Source organism: Penicillium subrubescens, assembly GCF_028828155.1.
Source record: "Penicillium subrubescens strain IBT 31985 chromosome Unknown utg000007l_segment0_segment0, whole genome shotgun sequence".
In the NCBI taxonomy this organism is placed as follows: domain Eukaryota; kingdom Fungi; phylum Ascomycota; class Eurotiomycetes; order Eurotiales; family Aspergillaceae; genus Penicillium; species Penicillium subrubescens.
This window is the reverse complement of record NW_026643157.1, coordinates 1853139-1869365: the sequence shown is the minus strand read 5'-3', so window position 1 is coordinate 1869365 and position 16227 is coordinate 1853139. Positions and strand designations below refer to the sequence as shown.

Here is a 16227-nt window from a genome sequence, read left to right as displayed (position 1 = left end):
GATGTCAGAACCCGAGATCGCCCACATTTCCCACGTTTGTTCCAGAATATCTCCGCGGTCCGGGGGGGGCTTAGGGTACTATTCTTACGACATCAGTAATGTTATGAGAGTGTGGGCCATTATTAACTCCATGGGGGATTGTTCGATCTGGTGTTTGCAACCCTTATCTGGTCATAGATCATAGCCAATTAGCATGCAGAGATTGTTATCTGACTGGGATTTAGGTTGATCTCCATTACCGTAGTCTCCCATTATTAGTGGTTCTTAGTGTTTCTCATCTCCGCGGACTAACACCCAATTACGCCCAGTCCCTGGCCACTTTCTTATCAACGATCGCCTCTTCCTTACTCCTCACCGAAGTGGACCCTAGTTCTCCCGATATCCTAACATCATTGCTTGTTTCTTCTTGTTTGGGCTCAAGGGCAATCGTAAAAGTTCGGTTTTATTAAAACTAGAATGTAGCCAGATTTTTGTAGTGTAGTACGGTTTCTTCTGTCTTCATCTCTCCGACACAGTCAAATCCCGTCACCATGCCAGTTCTAGACGGGCTTCGCCATGGCGAGCCGGTTGACGGTAGCGCCAGCCCTAGCTTCCAACCTACTACCAAGCGACAAAAGATAGTAATTGTTGGATTGGGAATGGTCGCCATCTCCTTCATGTAGGTCTTGCAAAGACATTACATTGCGGTCGCATCTCGTACTAACAAAAATCAGTGAGAAAGTCATCAAGCAAGATACAGCCGGCCGATATGATATTGTGGTCATTGGAGAAGAAGCACACATCGCCTACAACCGTGTAGGACTATCAACATACTTTGAACACCGAAAAATTGAGGACCTATACCTCAATCCGAAAGAATGGGTTAGTCTCTTTGCCCAAAGGCCATGAACCTTTAAAAGGGCTATTTCATACTAATACAATAGTATAGTACGGATCATTCAAGGAACGAGCCTTTGATCACCATCTCAACACCCGCGTTACCAACATCGATCCCACCAACAAGACAGTCCAAACATCAACAGGAGAAACAGTCTCCTATGATATTCTCGTCCTTGCAACTGGCTCCGATGCCGTCCTTCCAACACACACCCCCGGCTACGATGCCAAGGGCATTTTCGTATACCGTACGATCCAAGATCTCGAGAACCTTATTGAATTCGCATCCCAACACAAGGGCCAAACAGCTGTTACGGTCGGAGGAGGTCTTCTTGGCCTGGAAGCGGCCAAGGCCATGACGGATCTGGAAGATTTCGGCAATGTCAAATTGATTGATCGCAACAAGTGGGTCTTGGCCCGGCAACTAGACGCAGATGCCGGTTCCTTGGTAACTCGCAAGATTCAAGAATTGGGTCTTGATGTGCTCCACCAGAAGCGGGTCGCGGCTGTGAACACAGATGAGGATAACAATGTCATTGGTATGACATTTGAGGATGGTGAGCAGATTGACTGCTGCTGCATTTGCTTTGCGGTAAGTTTTTACATGAAGCTGGTCCTTCTTGGGGCGATGATTAATTGTTCTTTGTATAGATTGGTGTGAAACCGAGAGATGAATTGGGCCAATCGGCTGGTATTCAGTCGGCTGGACGAGGAGGTTTTGTCATTGACGAAAGGTATTTCAACTCTTCGTGGTTTCATTTTCGAGAAGCGTTCATTTATCTAACAATGTTAGTCTCCAAACAAACGTCCCAGACATTTACGCCGTCGGCGAATGCGCCAGCTGGGAGAACCAGACATTCGGTATCATCGCGCCCGGTATCGAAATGGCCGATGTCCTCGCCTACAACCTCACAAACCCCGACAAGGAGCCAAAGCGCTTCACACGACCAGATCTCAGCACGAAGCTGAAGCTACTTGGAGTTGATGTCGCCTCGTTTGGAGACTTCTTTGCCGACAGAGATGGACCCAAGTTCCTCCCCGGCCGACGTCCCTCTGTCATCGACGGTGCCAACACAGAAGTACCTCGTGAGAAAGAGCCTCCCGTCAAGGCATTGACATACAAGGATCCATTCGGTGGAGTGTACAAGAAGTATTTGTTCACCATGGACGGGAAATTCCTTCTTGGAGGTATGATGATCGGCGATACCAAGGACTATCTCAAGTTGAACTCGATGGTCAAGAGTCAAAAGGAACTCGATGTGCCGCCAAGTCAATTCATTCTTGGGGCGCAGGGTGATGGCGAAGAGAATGCTGATGACCTGTAAGCATAGTCCTGGATTTTGTTGTCTTGCATGTCGCTAACCCTTTTTTCCCCCAGTGATGACAGCGTGCAAATCTGCTCTTGTCACAATGTGACCAAGGGTGATGTGGTCGAGTCCGTCAAGAACGGTACTTGCAAGACCATGGGTGAAGTTAAGTCCTGCACCAAGGCTGGTACTGGTTGTGGTGGCTGTATGCCTCTGGTGCAGTCCATCTTCAACAAGACCATGCTTGAGATGGGACAGGAGGTTTCAAACCACTGTGAGTATAGTTTGTTAACATCGGGTTCTCAGCATAAGTACTGACATTTATCTAGTGTGCCAACATATCCCCTACTCCCGTGCCGATCTGTACAACATTGTCGCCATCAAGCAGCTGAAGACATTCCCCGAGGTCATGGCTGGCGCCGGCAAGAACCCCGATTCATTGGGTTGTGAACTGTGCAAGCCTGCCATCGGTTCCATTCTATCCAGTCTGTTCAACCCCCACGTTATGGACAAGGGATACAACGACCTCCAAGACACCAACGACAAGTTCCTCGCCAACATCCAAAGGAACGGAACATTCTCCGTCGTGCCTCGCGTACCAGGTGGTGAGATCACCGCTGATAAGCTAATTGCCATTGGCTCGGTCGCCAAGAAGTACGGATTGTACTGCAAGATCACTGGTGCTCAGCGTATCGACATGTTCGGAGCGAAGAAGCAGGATCTTCTGAACATCTGGACTGAGCTTGTGGACGCTGGTATGGAGAGTGGTCATGCGTATGCCAAGGCTCTTCGTGCTATCAAGAGTTGTGTGGGTACTACCTGGTGCCGATTCGGTGTTGGTGACAGTGTTGGTATGGCTATTCGGTTGGAGGAGCGGTACAAGAGTATTCGTGCTCCTCACAAGTTCAAGGCCGCTGTGTCGGGCTGTGTGAGAGAGTGTGCCGAGGCACAGAACAAGGAGTCAGTTTCTCTCCATGTTATCAACCGCTTGACAAGCCAAGTACTAACAAATTAACAGTTTCGGTCTTATCGCGACCGACAAGGGTTTCAATATCTATGTTGGAGGTAACGGTGGTGCGAAGCCTCGCCACTCTGACCTGCTTGTTACGGATGTTCCCCCCGAGATGGTGATGCCCATCATTGATCGCTACTTGATCTTCTATATTCGCACAGCAGACAAGTTGCAACGAACGGCCCGATGGATCGAGAACTTGCCCGGTGGTATCAGCTACCTGAAGGAAGTCATTATCGACGACAAGCTCGGTATTTGCGCCGATATGGAGCGACAAATGCAGGAACTGGTCGACAGCTACTTCTGCGAGTGGACCGAGACCGTCCGGGATCCAAAGCGCCGAAAGACTTTCCAGCAATTCGCCAACACGGACGAGACTGTTGAAACGGTTGAAGTGATCAAGGAACGCTCTCAAACCCGCCCCACATACTGGCCCGCGACCTCAGCACAAGAAGATTTCAAGGGCCACCAGTGGTCTGACCTCTCATGGCAACCGGTCGTGAAATCGGATCACTTCTCTGATGAGCCTCCACAAGTCTCGTCCGCGAATGTTAAGCGAGGAGACACCCAACTCGCAGTCTTCAAGATCAAGGGCAAGTTCTACGCCACCCAGCAGATGTGCCCCCACAAGCGAGCATTCATCCTTTCCGACGGTCTGATTGGTGACGATGACGCCGGCAAATACTGGGTGTCTTGCCCGCACCACAAGCGCAACTTCGAGCTCAACGGTGAGCAAGCCGGACGATGCTCTAACGATGAGAGTCTCAACATCGCAACCTTCCCTGTTGAGGAAAGAGACGATGGTTGGGTCTACGTCAAGCTGCCTCCCATCGAGGAGCTTGATTCCGTTCTTGGAACAGAGAAGTGGAAGGTCAAGAAAGGTGAAGCTCCAGACCCATTCCAGAAGCTGGACAAGCGGTACAAGGGCATGAAGGGCAAGAAGGTGGCTGAGGGTGAGGGTGTCTCCAAATCACTAGCTCAGCCCGCGAAGGGGATCGACTGGTAGATCATAGAATGTTTCATTAATGATTGGATGGTCATTTGGCGTTTGGGCTGGGTCATCAATAGGTTATTCCATAGCGAGATTCTCAATTTTGATACATTTCCCATCATTTAATCTATCGATTCATTCGTATAGATCTGTAGATCGGTAGATCTGAGAAACGACCTAGCTCAGTGAATTGGATATAGACAAGCATTGATGATTCACGAGAACAGCTAGTACGGTGTTCTGTCATTGGCTATACGTATACTAGCGTATAAGCGTATACAATGATCCACAATTCACCAAATAGGTAAAGGGCTGTTGAATCTTTCGATACACAACGGCCACTGCGGAACTGTATGACGCGCTAGTACAACACTCTCAGACTGCGTACGGCTAGTTTTGGGCGTGGGATACGAGTCACTGTCTAAAAATTCTCATTCTTTCGCTTATCGAGAAACAATTCATGATCTCAGGATTCCAAAAGGCGCACATTCACTCACAAAAAGACCTCAGTGTTGACGTTGACCAAGGAATCATTTGATCAGAAGACTGCATCCCAAGCTTCCTGCAAGCCATTGGGCTCTTTCATTCCTCGGAGAATGTTCTTCTTATTCAAAATTATGCTCCCAATCTCCGGCTTGTGTATGAGATATGGTGATAACCTCCGGAGTACTCTGGGCCGCAACAAGACGATGGGCCACCAACACAGGCAGTGAACCAGCATTTCAAGTCTATAGAGGGATTGACAAGGGCAAGAACTTCTATTTAACTATTTCCGCGGAGGTCAGATCGACCCGCTAAAGATGATTCCGACCCACGGAAAAGTGGTTCGCATCTCCATCCCTATCTACACAGTAAGATGATATCCAATGAGAGGCAATGCGTTTATCAATGCCGCGCATGGTGGGCCTGACAGACCCTTCAAGGGCTCCAGCGAACCGCCTCCACCCCCAGACATGCTTACATACTCACGGAATTCTCAACGGTGGCTGTAAAGGATTCTTCCATTAATGCATTTCCATGGTTAGACCCGCGGAGTTGTGGTAAATCATAAAATTATATAATTCAATTCTTATCCGGTTTTGGCACTCGGGCCGCTCTTTCATAGGCTATTCCGAGTCCGTCCTTATCTCTACGGTTATTTTGGCCCAGACCACCCTCCTGGCTCCTATTCGGGTCTTGGGTCAGCCCCGGTCTGTCTGGGGATTTTCCTTATCTACGAAAGATCTCCTAATGGGAAAAGGATCTTCGTCGAATCAGCGTGGGTGGATATAATCTGGTGTGTTGCTTTTTTGGCTCTGAATAATCTACCCGATTTTAGTTCGTGCGCTGCTGGTCTTTGCCCCCAGGCACCGCGATAACCGTGATTGTGGCTCTGCATGTGTCATAATGAATTAGGCCTAGTATACGCGACATCTGGCATCGATGCGAATATCGATGTCTATATAGATGTTCGGGTTGGCCGGTTAATTTGAGCTTCATTCTCCATTCAGCAATTCCAATCTCAGCTACTTTAGCCTCGATACATTAAACGCAATTCTAAAGCTGACCTTTCGATACGAAAAGAGCCCACAACTATATCCAACCATCCCCATCTTCTCAAAGCGGATCAATATCGCTTCACAAGCCCGCAATGGCTTCTCTCAAAGTTCTCTTCACCTCGCCTGAGATCAACCCTGCCAACCGAAAAGCCCTAACCATTCCCATCTTCAACCCAATCGATCGATATGGCCGAGTCTTCTTCTTCGCCTGCTTTGGTTTCATGGTCGCATTCCTGTCGTGGTATGCCTTTCCTCCACTGGTAAGTTGTATAGTTCCCGCTCAAAGATCTCAAAAGCCTCAATTGGCCGCTAACTTGATTCTTCAGTTGACTGTCACCATCAAAAAAGATCTGCATATGAGCCAGCAAGATGTAGCTAACTCTAACATTGTCGCTCTCCTCGCGACGTAAGTATTTTGATATCTTTTAACTTATCAATCTGGTCTAATTTAGTCTTAGCTTCCTTGTGCGATTCATTGCCGGACCACTCTGCGACCGATATGGGCCCCGCTTGGTCTTTGTTGGACTCCTACTCGCTGGCTCTCTTCCCACCGCAATGGCCGGTCTTGTCACTGGTCCTAAGGGTTTGATTGCCCTGCGCTTCTTCGTTGGTATCCTGGGTGGTACATTCGTCCCATGCCAGGTCTGGTGCACCGGATTCTTCGATAAGAAGATTGTCGGCACTGCCAACTCTCTCGCTGCTGGCTGGGGTAACGCTGGTGGTGGTATCACATAGTACGCTTCCCCAGACTGAGATCTGATAAGAATCTATTCACTAACAATATTTGAATTTTAGCTTCGTTATGCCCGCTATCTTCGATTCTCTCGTCCACAACCAGGGCTTGCCTGCCCACAAGGCTTGGCGTGTCGCATACGTCGTCCCCTTCATCATCATCATTGTCATCGCAATGGGTATGCTGTTCCTTTGCGAGGATACCCCGACTGGAAAGTGGTCGGAGCGTCACCTGTGGGCCAAGGAAACCTCCTCAGCCGAGTCTGTTTCTCAAGGCAAGGTTGTCGACCTCACCTCCGGCTTCTCCTCCAACGGACCCTCCACTACGCCCTCTCTGTACAACATGGGCATGGACGATATTGAGAAGAAGGGTGGTGCTCAGACTCCTCGTGTTGTTGACAAGGATGCTTCGGCTATGGGTCAGATCGACACTCTCCGACAAGACACCGTCGTTGCGCCCACTCGCAAGGAAGCCTTCCGCGTTGCATTCAGTCTCTCCACCATGGCTGTTGCAATCCCCTATGCCTGCTCCTTCGGCTCTGAACTCGCTATCAACTCCATCCTCGGAACCTACTATGACAAGAACTTCCCTACCCTGGGTCAAACCAAGACTGGACAATGGGCCGCTATGTTTGGTCTGCTGAACGTGGTGTTCCGCCCCATTGGTGGTCTTTTGGGAGATGTCCTCTACCGCTGCACCGGTACTGTCTGGTCGAAGAAGCTGCTCCTGACTTCTCTGGGACTCATCATGGGGGCCTTCGAGCTGGCCATTGGTTTCACCAACCCCCACAATGAGGGAACCATGTTTGGTCTTGTTGCCGGACTGGCTCTGTTCCTGGAGGCTTGCAACGGTGCCAACTTTGCAGTTGTCCCTCACGTTCACTCTTACGCCAACGGTATCGTCTCCGGTATCGTCGGTGGCTTCGGTAACTTGGGTGGTATTATCTTTGCCATTGTCTTCAGATACCATGGCTCCGATTACGCCAAATCCTTGTGGATCATTGGTGCCATCTCTTTGGGTGCCAACTTGGCTGTGGCTTGGATTCGGCCGGTCCCCAAGATCCCAGTCATCAGTTCTTGAGAGTGAAATGAGCATTCTGCATAGAGCTCGGGCATTGTTACGATTATATTACATTAGACCATTTTCCTTAGCGAGGAGTTTCTTGTTTCATTGGCGAATATCTTTCTCATTTCTTAATATCACTCTGTCTATCATATCAAAAATTGATTCATGATTTATACACTTTCAAATTTCCAATTCTGTGCTTGTAGTATCCCTCGGCATCCCGAATATTCTCCAGTATTGTAGTCTTGGCCTCGGGCTAGTTTACCCCGAGCGCGGACTAACGCTGCGGCGACAAACCGACAAACGAGGGGCAGACGACAAGCGCGTGCTGATACTTGGCCTCTTAACTCAATTTAACGATAATTCTTTTCTTCTTCATACTCAACTTGTCTTGGAAAATATTATCGCCTCACTTTGGTGACCCTTCTTCTTCTTCCCCGGACCACTACCCCGCAGACCCCCACTCAACCCACAATTGATTGCAAAGATTGAGATCTCAGGTCCAACCCCATTCTTCAACCTATAAACAACGCACAAAATGCCTCAAGTTCGCCGTGTTGCTCAGATCGTCCACCTCAAGCCCTCCGCCGTGGCCGCATACAAGGAATGCCATGCCAATGTCTGGCCTGAGGTCTTGCAGCAGATCAAGGACTGTAACATCGTGGACTGTATGGCCTAAGCACTATAACGGACTCAATTGGAAGATCACGCGCTCAAGAATTACTCTAATTGTCGGAATAGATTCCATTTTCTTCGACAATGACCACACTTTGTTCGCTACCTTCAAATATATCGGCACGGACTATGATGGCGACATGGAGAAGATGCGGGCCAACCCTAAGGTCCGGGAGTGGTGGGCTATGACTGACGGGATGCAGGTACGGTAATTAACATATTTCATCAAGCACTCGAAATACTAATGTGTCATCTCTTGAATAGGAGAGTCCTATTCCTGGCGCCATCGGCAGTGCCGAGGGTCCTGGTTGGTGGAAGGTATTGGATGAGGTCTTCTACACCGAGTGAAGGTTTTGATAAAGCCATGCTCAACCTGTACATTGCAGCATAAATACCAAGATATTCATGATCATCGAAGACTACTTGAAAAACTGGTCAATCCTCTTCTGTCGACTATCATGTGAAGAGCTCCCAATGCCTCCACGGGTGCGGCGTAGGCCCGCAAGATGCTCCTTATTATCAACAGCCAGGATCTTCATGGACCATCCCTGCAAAAGGATATCTCCAGCAGGACTGCTGGATGGTGGTACTTCGGTGTCTGTGGTCGAGCTCGGTGCTACCCGCAATTCTTGAGAAGTGAGTTGTCGCTGTGGCGGTGATACCGATGGTGACGGCTTCATCCGTATCGATAATTCCATATACCCTGTGTTGGACCAACTCGGAGATAAAAGAGCAGCAGGTCCACCGTCCCACGCGGTGATACCCGGCATCAAAAATATGCTCATAGGGTCGAAGAGTTCCACGAGACAATTCCACAGTACTCGAAGAATAATGCCATGAGCGACGATGGCAACTTTACGTTTGGAAGTCGAATCATCGAATAGAAGTGGCAGAAAATGGCTATCAAGGAAAGAGAAAGCCCGTTGTCGCATCGAGACTGTGGTTTCTTTTTCGATGACGACGGACGTGCTCCTGCTCGGACGACCAGGCGAGGCATTCGTATCGTTAGATGGCGCAGACGATGACTGCCAGCGCACACCCTCCCATGAACCAAAATCCCGTTCTCGTAGATCTGAAGTCAAAATGGGGGTCACAAGCCCGCCATCTTTCTTGGGAGGTTGGCGGCGACATATCCCCTCCGCTGTGATGCGTGCTCGACTTAGATCCGACGCGTACACCGAGTCAAAATGTATGGATTTTGTCACAAAAAATTTAGCGAGAGATTCTATTTGCATCATCCCATGGTTTGTCAAGGCCGAGTCGGTCGTCCCCGCCCTGGAGTGTGGGTCAGTATGTAGATGATGGTGATAGAGGTACAACGCTGAGAGGGCTCCTTACCAAGCTTGTGCGACATTGTGGACTGTTTCCCCATGTCTGATAAGATAGACTCTCATGGTTCAAACATATGCATGCACGGTATGTCGGGATCCGACATCGTTACAAGTCAAGAATCAAGTTGCATCCATCATGGCTTCCGTCTTTGTTAGCTAGTCACGTGGTCATGGTTTGCCATGTGGGCATCATGTAACGGACAACTACAAATCCCACCTAGGTTTTGTACACTAAGTCAAGAACACCGAGGAAGCGCTTGAGGGAACGATGAGATTGCATGGACATTTGGAGCAGGTAAAACTGTGAAGGAAATTGCCTTGAATAAATACACCGAACTAATTGCTCCCAGAAAAACCTTGAAAGAAACCCCTTAAGTAACAAAAGTGGTATGAGCCCATGAATCCCATCATCTACATCGCATTAAAGAAAAAGAAACGCCGACTGGCAGAAGCCAATTCCCTCATTGTATTTTTAATAGAGGAACTTTTGAGGAGACAGCCGAGCAATGCGCTTAAGCAGCAAGCTGGCGGATCTTCTCCTGGACGCGCTCCTTGCGCTGGGCGTGGGTGAGCTTGGCGACCTTGTACTTCTTGGACTCGGCCTTCCACTCCTCCTTGGTCTTCTTCTCGCCCTCATCCTCATCCTTCTTGAAGGGATCCTCACGGATGGCCTTGTGGGCCTCCTGGTAGAGCTCCTCGAGGTCACCAGCATCAATCTCCTCCTCGATGTACTTGGCGAACTGGGACTTGTAGCGCTCCTCATCCTCATCGGCGAGGGTCTCCATGTACTCAGTGACGTGGCCACCGAAGATGTAGTTGCGGAGGGTGTCGGCGTCGAGCTCCTCGGACTCGATGTCGTAGCCGGGGAAGCGGCGCTCAGAGTGGGGGATGAAGATACCACCGTCGGAGGCACCCTTCATGGCAGCGAAGACACGGTTACCGGTGGAGGTGCGGACGAGACCAACATCAAGGAAGGCCTTGAAGGGGCGGCGCTCGCCATCGTCGGTCTCGACGGCCTCGGTGAGGGTGTACTCGCCGGTGGCCTCCTCGACACCAGTGAACTGGTCAGCCAGACCCAGCTTGGCGAGGGTGCGGCGGGCAAGGAGCAGACCGGTGGCGTAGGCAGCGGACCAGTTGGTGAGACCCTGGGTGATGCCGTAGCGCTTCAGCTCGTGGGCGTAGGCAGAGGCGAAGACCTTGTCGCCGGAGATCTCAGAGTAGACGATCTGGGTGACGATGTCGCGGTTGGTGAAACGAACGACCATGCGGTACTTGGGCGCATTGTACTTGTTCTTGGCCTGGGTGATCAGGCGCTTGCGAGCGTAGTAGTCGGTCTTACCCTCGCGACGGCGGCGGTACTTAGTCTGGTAGCGACTGAAAAAAGGAAGACGGGTCAGTGAATAGATCCAACAGAGACGAGAGGGCTAGATTGATAAAATTGGCTTACCTGAAGTACGCATCGTTCTTGACAAGCTTGGTGAAAGGCTGTACAAGAAGATATCGCGAGTCAGCAATTTGCGCTTCAGAATTTCGTCCGAAGCATCTTGCAGGGACCCGGCTCCGAACGAGCGGAGGAAGGATGCGTTGGGAACAGCAGAGTGTTGATGATTTCAACCATCTGCAGTAGCAGACACACTCACCATGTTGACGGTTGTCGGAGCTGAAGCCTGGTGGTCGACGGATGGAGGAGAGAAGGAGGGGAGAAATTTTGGCGGTGACTTTGTGGGGAGTTTCGCTTAGCGGGCTGCATCCCGCAACCAAAAGTGCGGTTGGCGACGACCGGCTTTTGGGGTGGGCGACGACCAGCGAAAATTACAGTACGGTAAATATTTGGTAATTTGAGTGGCCACCTGAGTGAAATCTCTTACCAAAATACCCAGTCATTACATTAAATACAGTATTCTACAAAAGTCATATCTACAGCAATAAGAGTACTAAATTATTCTTGAGTCGCCTATATTTGCTCCGACTTATAGCTACAGTATACCACTAGTATATCAGAGGGAAATATCGAAAAAGATCTGGAAACCGTTGACGTGGGGGAATCTCTGCCAATCTATACCTCGACTCTATACTGTACTACCTTGCCTCACAGTCGTGCCTTGTCCTCTCCCTCGAGCAATGATAAACCAGTGATCTTCTCAAGCTCCTTGACAGCATCTTCAATTCTGCCCAAAGTGACCTTGACAGTGCGCATACCAGCTCTCTTAGCGCCCTTCAAGTTCTCGCCGATGTCATCAAAGAAGACAATATCCGAAGGCTGAGGCTCGGGCAGCCCGCGCTGCTTAGCCAAGGCCTTCATTTCTTGAATTGCGACTTGATAGATCTTCGGATCAGGCTTGCGAAGCCCGGTATGTGCGGATGAGATGAAGAAATCAAACTGTGATCGCACTCCGGATACATCACTGTTGTATGCATGGCCATCAGGGAACTTCACGGTGTTCGAGAGAGCACCCATCAGATACTTCCCCGATGCCTTCAATTTCTGAAGTGCTGGGAACATGTATGGGTCTGGGGTGCGGGATATCCTCATCATCTCCCAGAAGAGCCACTCTACATCCACTTTCGGCAGCGGGGGAACGGGGCCGGGGGTCTGCCCCTTCTTCGCCGCTAGTTGTTCATGGAATTGCTTCCACAGCTCGGGGTTTTGGAGATCATCTTGGAATCCAGCAAAGAAACTGGCATCCATCGGGATGTGACCGCGCTCGAGCTTATGCCAGCTACCGTTGGGCGATGTCCGGGAGATGCTGAAGTTGACCCAGCCTGGTGGGATGTTCTGTGCAATCTCATAGTCCAGGATAGCTTGGAATGGAGAAACGACCTGCAAACTAGTCAGCGATATTCTCGGCCCCTTGAATAAGGTACCTTGGCGTAATCTTACACAAACTCCCCCTATGTCGAAGAGAAGGCCTACTGGCCGCTTGGTCTCTGCCATTCTATTTCGATGTAGCGGCCGGGAATGGGATTTGGCCAATTTTATTGTAAAATGTATTTGGGAAGATGGTCTTCTTAAAACTTGAGTGCTTGTATCAGATCGATGCGGAGGGATCGAGACTGTTTAAAAGCGACCCTCGATTGCCGAGGTACTGGGGCGGCTCGAGACCGAGGGAGTGAATTTCACCGGCTTTGATGCGACCTTTGCCAACGAACATTCTATAGGCTATGGTTGTGTACGAGGTGTGAGATTAGTATTGTTTATTCATCACACCAAAACCACGAGATTCAACTACTGATCTAAAGTATATAACTAATTTCAACTCTTCTACCGTTCTACAATACTGATCGTGGGGTACCACGTGATCTGTTATCGATAAGACTGGAAGTGGACGCGTCCAGCGATAAGAGAAACACGCCGCTCATCAATAACGAACACAGATAATGCGGCTTCCTCCAACATCGTGGGAGCCATGGACTCGACTCGAACCATATCGGAACTAAAATCAGCATTCATTCGGGGCCAGGTTCGCATTCTATCCGAGAGTCTCGAACCGCCCGAGGACTGGAAGAACTATGCAGTGGAGACGGAAGAGGGCGATTTGCCTGAGAAGGTGATCGCCGATGTATTGCACAAAGGTACCAATTTTCACGTTGCTCAATAGATGGCTTTGGTTGCGCCATCCTCTCATTTACAGTGCTATCATTGTAATCCTCCCTGGATCCTCGAATGCTAACCTGTTACTAGTCAATGTCGAAGCCAAACAGCACCATCGCGTCGTCTACTCTTCACAGGCAATCCACCATGTAGCTCACCAGGTTGCCAGTCTCTATTGGTCTTCGGTCAATCAGGAGACACAAGACAGAGCTTCTTTTGCCAATGGGGTAGAGAAGACAGCGGACTTGTCTCGACATATGTAAGCTCCCCACTCGCTCTTCGGGGGGTCTTCCCTCAGTCCCCGGGATCCCTGCTAACTTTCATCAGGAATATCATGAAACTACCATTGGATATCGAATCACACGGTGCGAGTGATGAGGCAAATAACAGGTCAGCCTCCAATAAGCCCGAACTTTCCCTGATTAGAGTCCCGCCTGCCTAACCCCCGTTGTACAGATACCAACAGCTCCGAGAACGACTGGTGACGCTGGACGAGCAGCGTCAGCAACGTCAACGAAGACTCGACCAATTACGACACATGCAGCGCCTGCTCGGACCCTTCAAAGATCCCCAGAAGGATATCCAGCCGAATCTTGTCACCAAAGATGGAGAGCTGGTCCAAGAATTGGAAAAGATGCGAATGCTGGCCGCGCGGGTTGGAGGACGGATCTCTCAGCAGAAGCAACGCCTCAGCACCCAGGAGGGCCAGGAATATTTACTACCAGGGTCTGGCCCAAGGATAGGGGCCTTGTTCGATACGGAGTCATGACTTTTAACGACCTCAGAATTCTACATGGAAGACCCACGACGATTTGAAACCCGCCCTGGTCCATACTACATGGGTGAGGGAAGAATCTAGCACCGCAGCACCGTAAAAAAATTTGCAAGCCAGTCGTAGCATCTCCCGCTAGTCTACTTCTTCCAATTACTCCATCCGCTGTAGTTTCTCAAGTGCGAGCAGATCCCGATGATGCGAACCAACTGCGTGAACTATATAGATCATCATCTGGCCAGGGGACGGTAGGAGCCTGTGGTTCAACCTGGAAGAACGTTTATGGCAATTGCAGCAAGAACGGTCCATGGTCGAATGCATGATTAGGGCAGCAGGTACGATCCAGGAGATTTGGAACGGCAAGAAACTTGGTCGGTTCCTAGCGAATTTCCAAGTTCGAAGCTTCATTCTCCAATCTCTCCGTCATCCATTACACCTACATCCCGCTGGGTCTCGGAACTGTTCGGTTGGACTGGACGGCGATGCTGGACTCGTCCAGAAGAGATCCTCAGTATACTCTCCAAAATTTCATGCACCAATGAATACTTTTGATCGCATGAAACGACTGGTTGGGCTGGAAGGGAGCAGTGGACGTCCACCGAATAGTTCCTCAATGGCTTCGGCGACTTCCAGTGAGGGCAGCCGTGCGGTGAAGATGACTAACCCGATTGGGGATGGCGTCGACTCCCCCGAACAGCGCCAGCTCATCGAAGGGCTACCACTCGCATTGGATCTTACTCTGACAACCTTCGATTCCAACTTTGATCAATCAGAGTACCGCGAGCGCTTCGATCACCCCGTCCATCCCCTCAAACCTCTACCCTCTAACCAGCCTCTCCACGCGCCTGTCTTTGACGATCTCCCCGCGACTGGCCACGGCGCCGACCCTCCCTCCCCCATTGACGCGTACGCCGCCATCATCGAGGGCGCCGATTCTTCCTCCTCTTCCAAGGCACCTTTTACACGTGGGCACCGCCGTCGTTCCACCCACGTTACTCGCCGTGACCTTGAGAAGTTTCAAAAGGAGGTCCTGGGCGTTGAAAACCGCGCCTCCTGGTACGACGAGGAAAACGGCTCCTCGCGCCCCATCAATCCAAACGATCCCCAGCTCGAGGAATTGAATCGTGCCTTTGCGCTCGCCGATATGTCCATGAACAGCGGTGCTGGTGGAATGGCTGGCGGAAACAATCCAGGACCGGGCATGTATTCCAATTACACGGAGAATTCGCCCACTCCAAACATGGGCGGCATGCCGAGACAACCACCCAGCCCCGCATACCCTCACTCCGCTCCCCAAGTGAATGGTGCTGGTGCAGGTGCTGGTGGGATGGGTGCCGCGATGAATGCTAGCATGACTATGAATGCGGGTCATCAGATGGACTTACATCACCTGTATGAGATGGTGCTGGAGCTGAGTGAGGTGCTGAAGAACAACCGAGAGATCACAAAGAACATTGTCTCAAGTGCCGAAGAAGTCATGGTATGTTCTGACCTGGACAGTTGAGTGACGGAAACCGAGCTAACACTGGGAATAGAAGCATGGCAATTCAGAGGATGCAAGTGCCGTTATGCGGCATGTCAACGGCGAGATCTCCGGTAAGTTCTTGGAATTTCTTTCCATTCATTTTGAATTCAATGCAACTAACCATCAGTCAACTAGCTGCCCGCATCTCTGAGCTCGAACGTGCCCTCGCCAAGGAAAAGCGACTAACCGAGGATCTAAGACGTGAACAAGTTGAGAACACCAAACTGATCAGTGACTACGAAGCCAGCGTGGGCACCATGGTGGAGCAGATCCGCAACTACTGCCAAAACAACAACATGCATTTCCTATACCAAAAGTCCCATTACAACAACCTCCTGCAAGCAGAGCGAGACGCACATCTGGAGAGCCGTCTTGACCGGGACTATTGGCATACACAAACAATGAGATGTGCACAAATGATTCGCAACGCACACCAACTCAGGTCGACTGAAGAAGAAGTCCCTCTCCGCATCATTTCTGGTCTACAAAACGAAGTCCGCGCATACCGCAACGCTTTGGGGATGGCGCCCGAGAAGCCAGAAGAGGAATATGGCTGGGAGATTCTCAAGGACGTTTCTCCGGAATGAACGAGAATGGACACCGCAGTGCCGGATACTTGGCTTCAGTTGGATGATGGACGCTGTCATGACCTGTATTATTAATTCTTTGTTTCTATTGCATTATTCCCGCTGGCGGGTTGGACTCTGGATGCCGTGATGATCATTCTTTGCTTTCGCTTCCCTTGCTTTGATTCTAATTGCTACAATTAGGGTCAGCTTTTTTAATTGTACAATAAATAGCAAGTGTGTC

General features: G+C 50.2%; 8 protein-coding genes across 8 annotated transcripts; 5 read left to right on the top strand and 3 right to left on the bottom strand.

The window, feature by feature from the left end:
- The first annotated feature begins 382 nt into the window (after positions 1 to 382).
- niiA (nitrite reductase niiA) lies at positions 383 to 4312 on the top strand. The gene is made up of 8 exons (XM_057156382.1): positions 383 to 658; positions 714 to 861; positions 929 to 1468; positions 1528 to 1610; positions 1670 to 2197; positions 2255 to 2457; positions 2513 to 3143; positions 3202 to 4312. Exons 1-8 carry the CDS (start codon positions 531 to 533, stop codon positions 4199 to 4201), a joined length of 3261 nt encoding a protein of 1086 aa, XP_057005037.1. The 5' UTR covers positions 383 to 530; the 3' UTR covers positions 4202 to 4312.
- A 1504-nt stretch (positions 4313 to 5816) lies between these two features.
- Positions 5817 to 7537, top strand: N7473_010442 (MFS transporter; the record flags this gene model as incomplete). Its single annotated transcript, XM_057156381.1, has 4 exons — positions 5817 to 5984; positions 6051 to 6130; positions 6183 to 6458; positions 6520 to 7537. The coding sequence occupies 4 exons, from the start codon at positions 5817 to 5819 to the stop codon at positions 7535 to 7537; spliced, it is 1542 nt and encodes a 513-aa protein (XP_057005036.1).
- A 523-nt stretch (positions 7538 to 8060) lies between these two features.
- Positions 8061 to 8545, top strand: N7473_010441 (L-rhamnose mutarotase; the record flags this gene model as incomplete). Its single annotated transcript, XM_057156380.1, has 3 exons — positions 8061 to 8190; positions 8264 to 8400; positions 8462 to 8545. 3 exons carry the CDS (start codon positions 8061 to 8063, stop codon positions 8543 to 8545), a joined length of 351 nt encoding a protein of 116 aa, XP_057005035.1.
- Positions 8546 to 8616: 71 nt separating this feature from the next.
- On the bottom strand, positions 8617 to 9591 carry N7473_010440 (histidine phosphatase family protein; the record flags this gene model as incomplete). Its single annotated transcript, XM_057156379.1, has 2 exons — positions 8617 to 9472; positions 9536 to 9591. The coding sequence occupies 2 exons, from the start codon at positions 9589 to 9591 to the stop codon at positions 8617 to 8619; spliced, it is 912 nt and encodes a 303-aa protein (XP_057005034.1).
- A 449-nt stretch (positions 9592 to 10040) lies between these two features.
- On the bottom strand, positions 10041 to 11171 carry N7473_010439 (60S ribosomal protein uL18; the record flags this gene model as incomplete). The annotated part of the gene is made up of 3 exons (XM_057156378.1): positions 10041 to 10902; positions 10976 to 11013; positions 11169 to 11171. The coding sequence occupies 3 exons, from the start codon at positions 11169 to 11171 to the stop codon at positions 10041 to 10043; spliced, it is 903 nt and encodes a 300-aa protein (XP_057005033.1).
- Positions 11172 to 11617: 446 nt separating this feature from the next.
- N7473_010438 (HAD family hydrolase) lies at positions 11618 to 12463 on the bottom strand (the record flags this gene model as incomplete). Its single annotated transcript, XM_057156377.1, has 2 exons — positions 11618 to 12349; positions 12410 to 12463. 2 exons carry the CDS (start codon positions 12461 to 12463, stop codon positions 11618 to 11620), a joined length of 786 nt encoding a protein of 261 aa, XP_057005032.1.
- A 472-nt stretch (positions 12464 to 12935) lies between these two features.
- N7473_010437 (kinetochore subunit FTA4 family protein) lies at positions 12936 to 13889 on the top strand (the record flags this gene model as incomplete). Its single annotated transcript, XM_057156376.1, has 4 exons — positions 12936 to 13101; positions 13211 to 13379; positions 13448 to 13510; positions 13577 to 13889. 4 exons carry the CDS (start codon positions 12936 to 12938, stop codon positions 13887 to 13889), a joined length of 711 nt encoding a protein of 236 aa, XP_057005031.1.
- Positions 13890 to 14505: 616 nt separating this feature from the next.
- N7473_010436 (uncharacterized protein) lies at positions 14506 to 16004 on the top strand (the record flags this gene model as incomplete). Its single annotated transcript, XM_057156375.1, has 3 exons — positions 14506 to 15372; positions 15428 to 15488; positions 15553 to 16004. The coding sequence occupies 3 exons, from the start codon at positions 14506 to 14508 to the stop codon at positions 16002 to 16004; spliced, it is 1380 nt and encodes a 459-aa protein (XP_057005030.1).
- Between the last annotated feature and the right edge of the window lie 223 nt (positions 16005 to 16227).

Bases quoted from the DNA above. Each gene is read 5' to 3' on its own strand.
- niiA (XM_057156382.1), top strand. From the start codon at position 531: ATGCCAGTTCTAGACGGGCTTCGCCATGGCGAGCCGGTTGACGGTAGC. The intron at 1,469-1,527 runs GTAAGTTTTTAC...TTCTTTGTATAG, and splicing joins GCTGCTGCATTTGCTTTGCG to ATTGGTGTGAAACCGAGAGA. The intron at 1,611-1,669 runs GTATTTCAACTC...TAACAATGTTAG, and splicing joins GGTTTTGTCATTGACGAAAG to TCTCCAAACAAACGTCCCAG.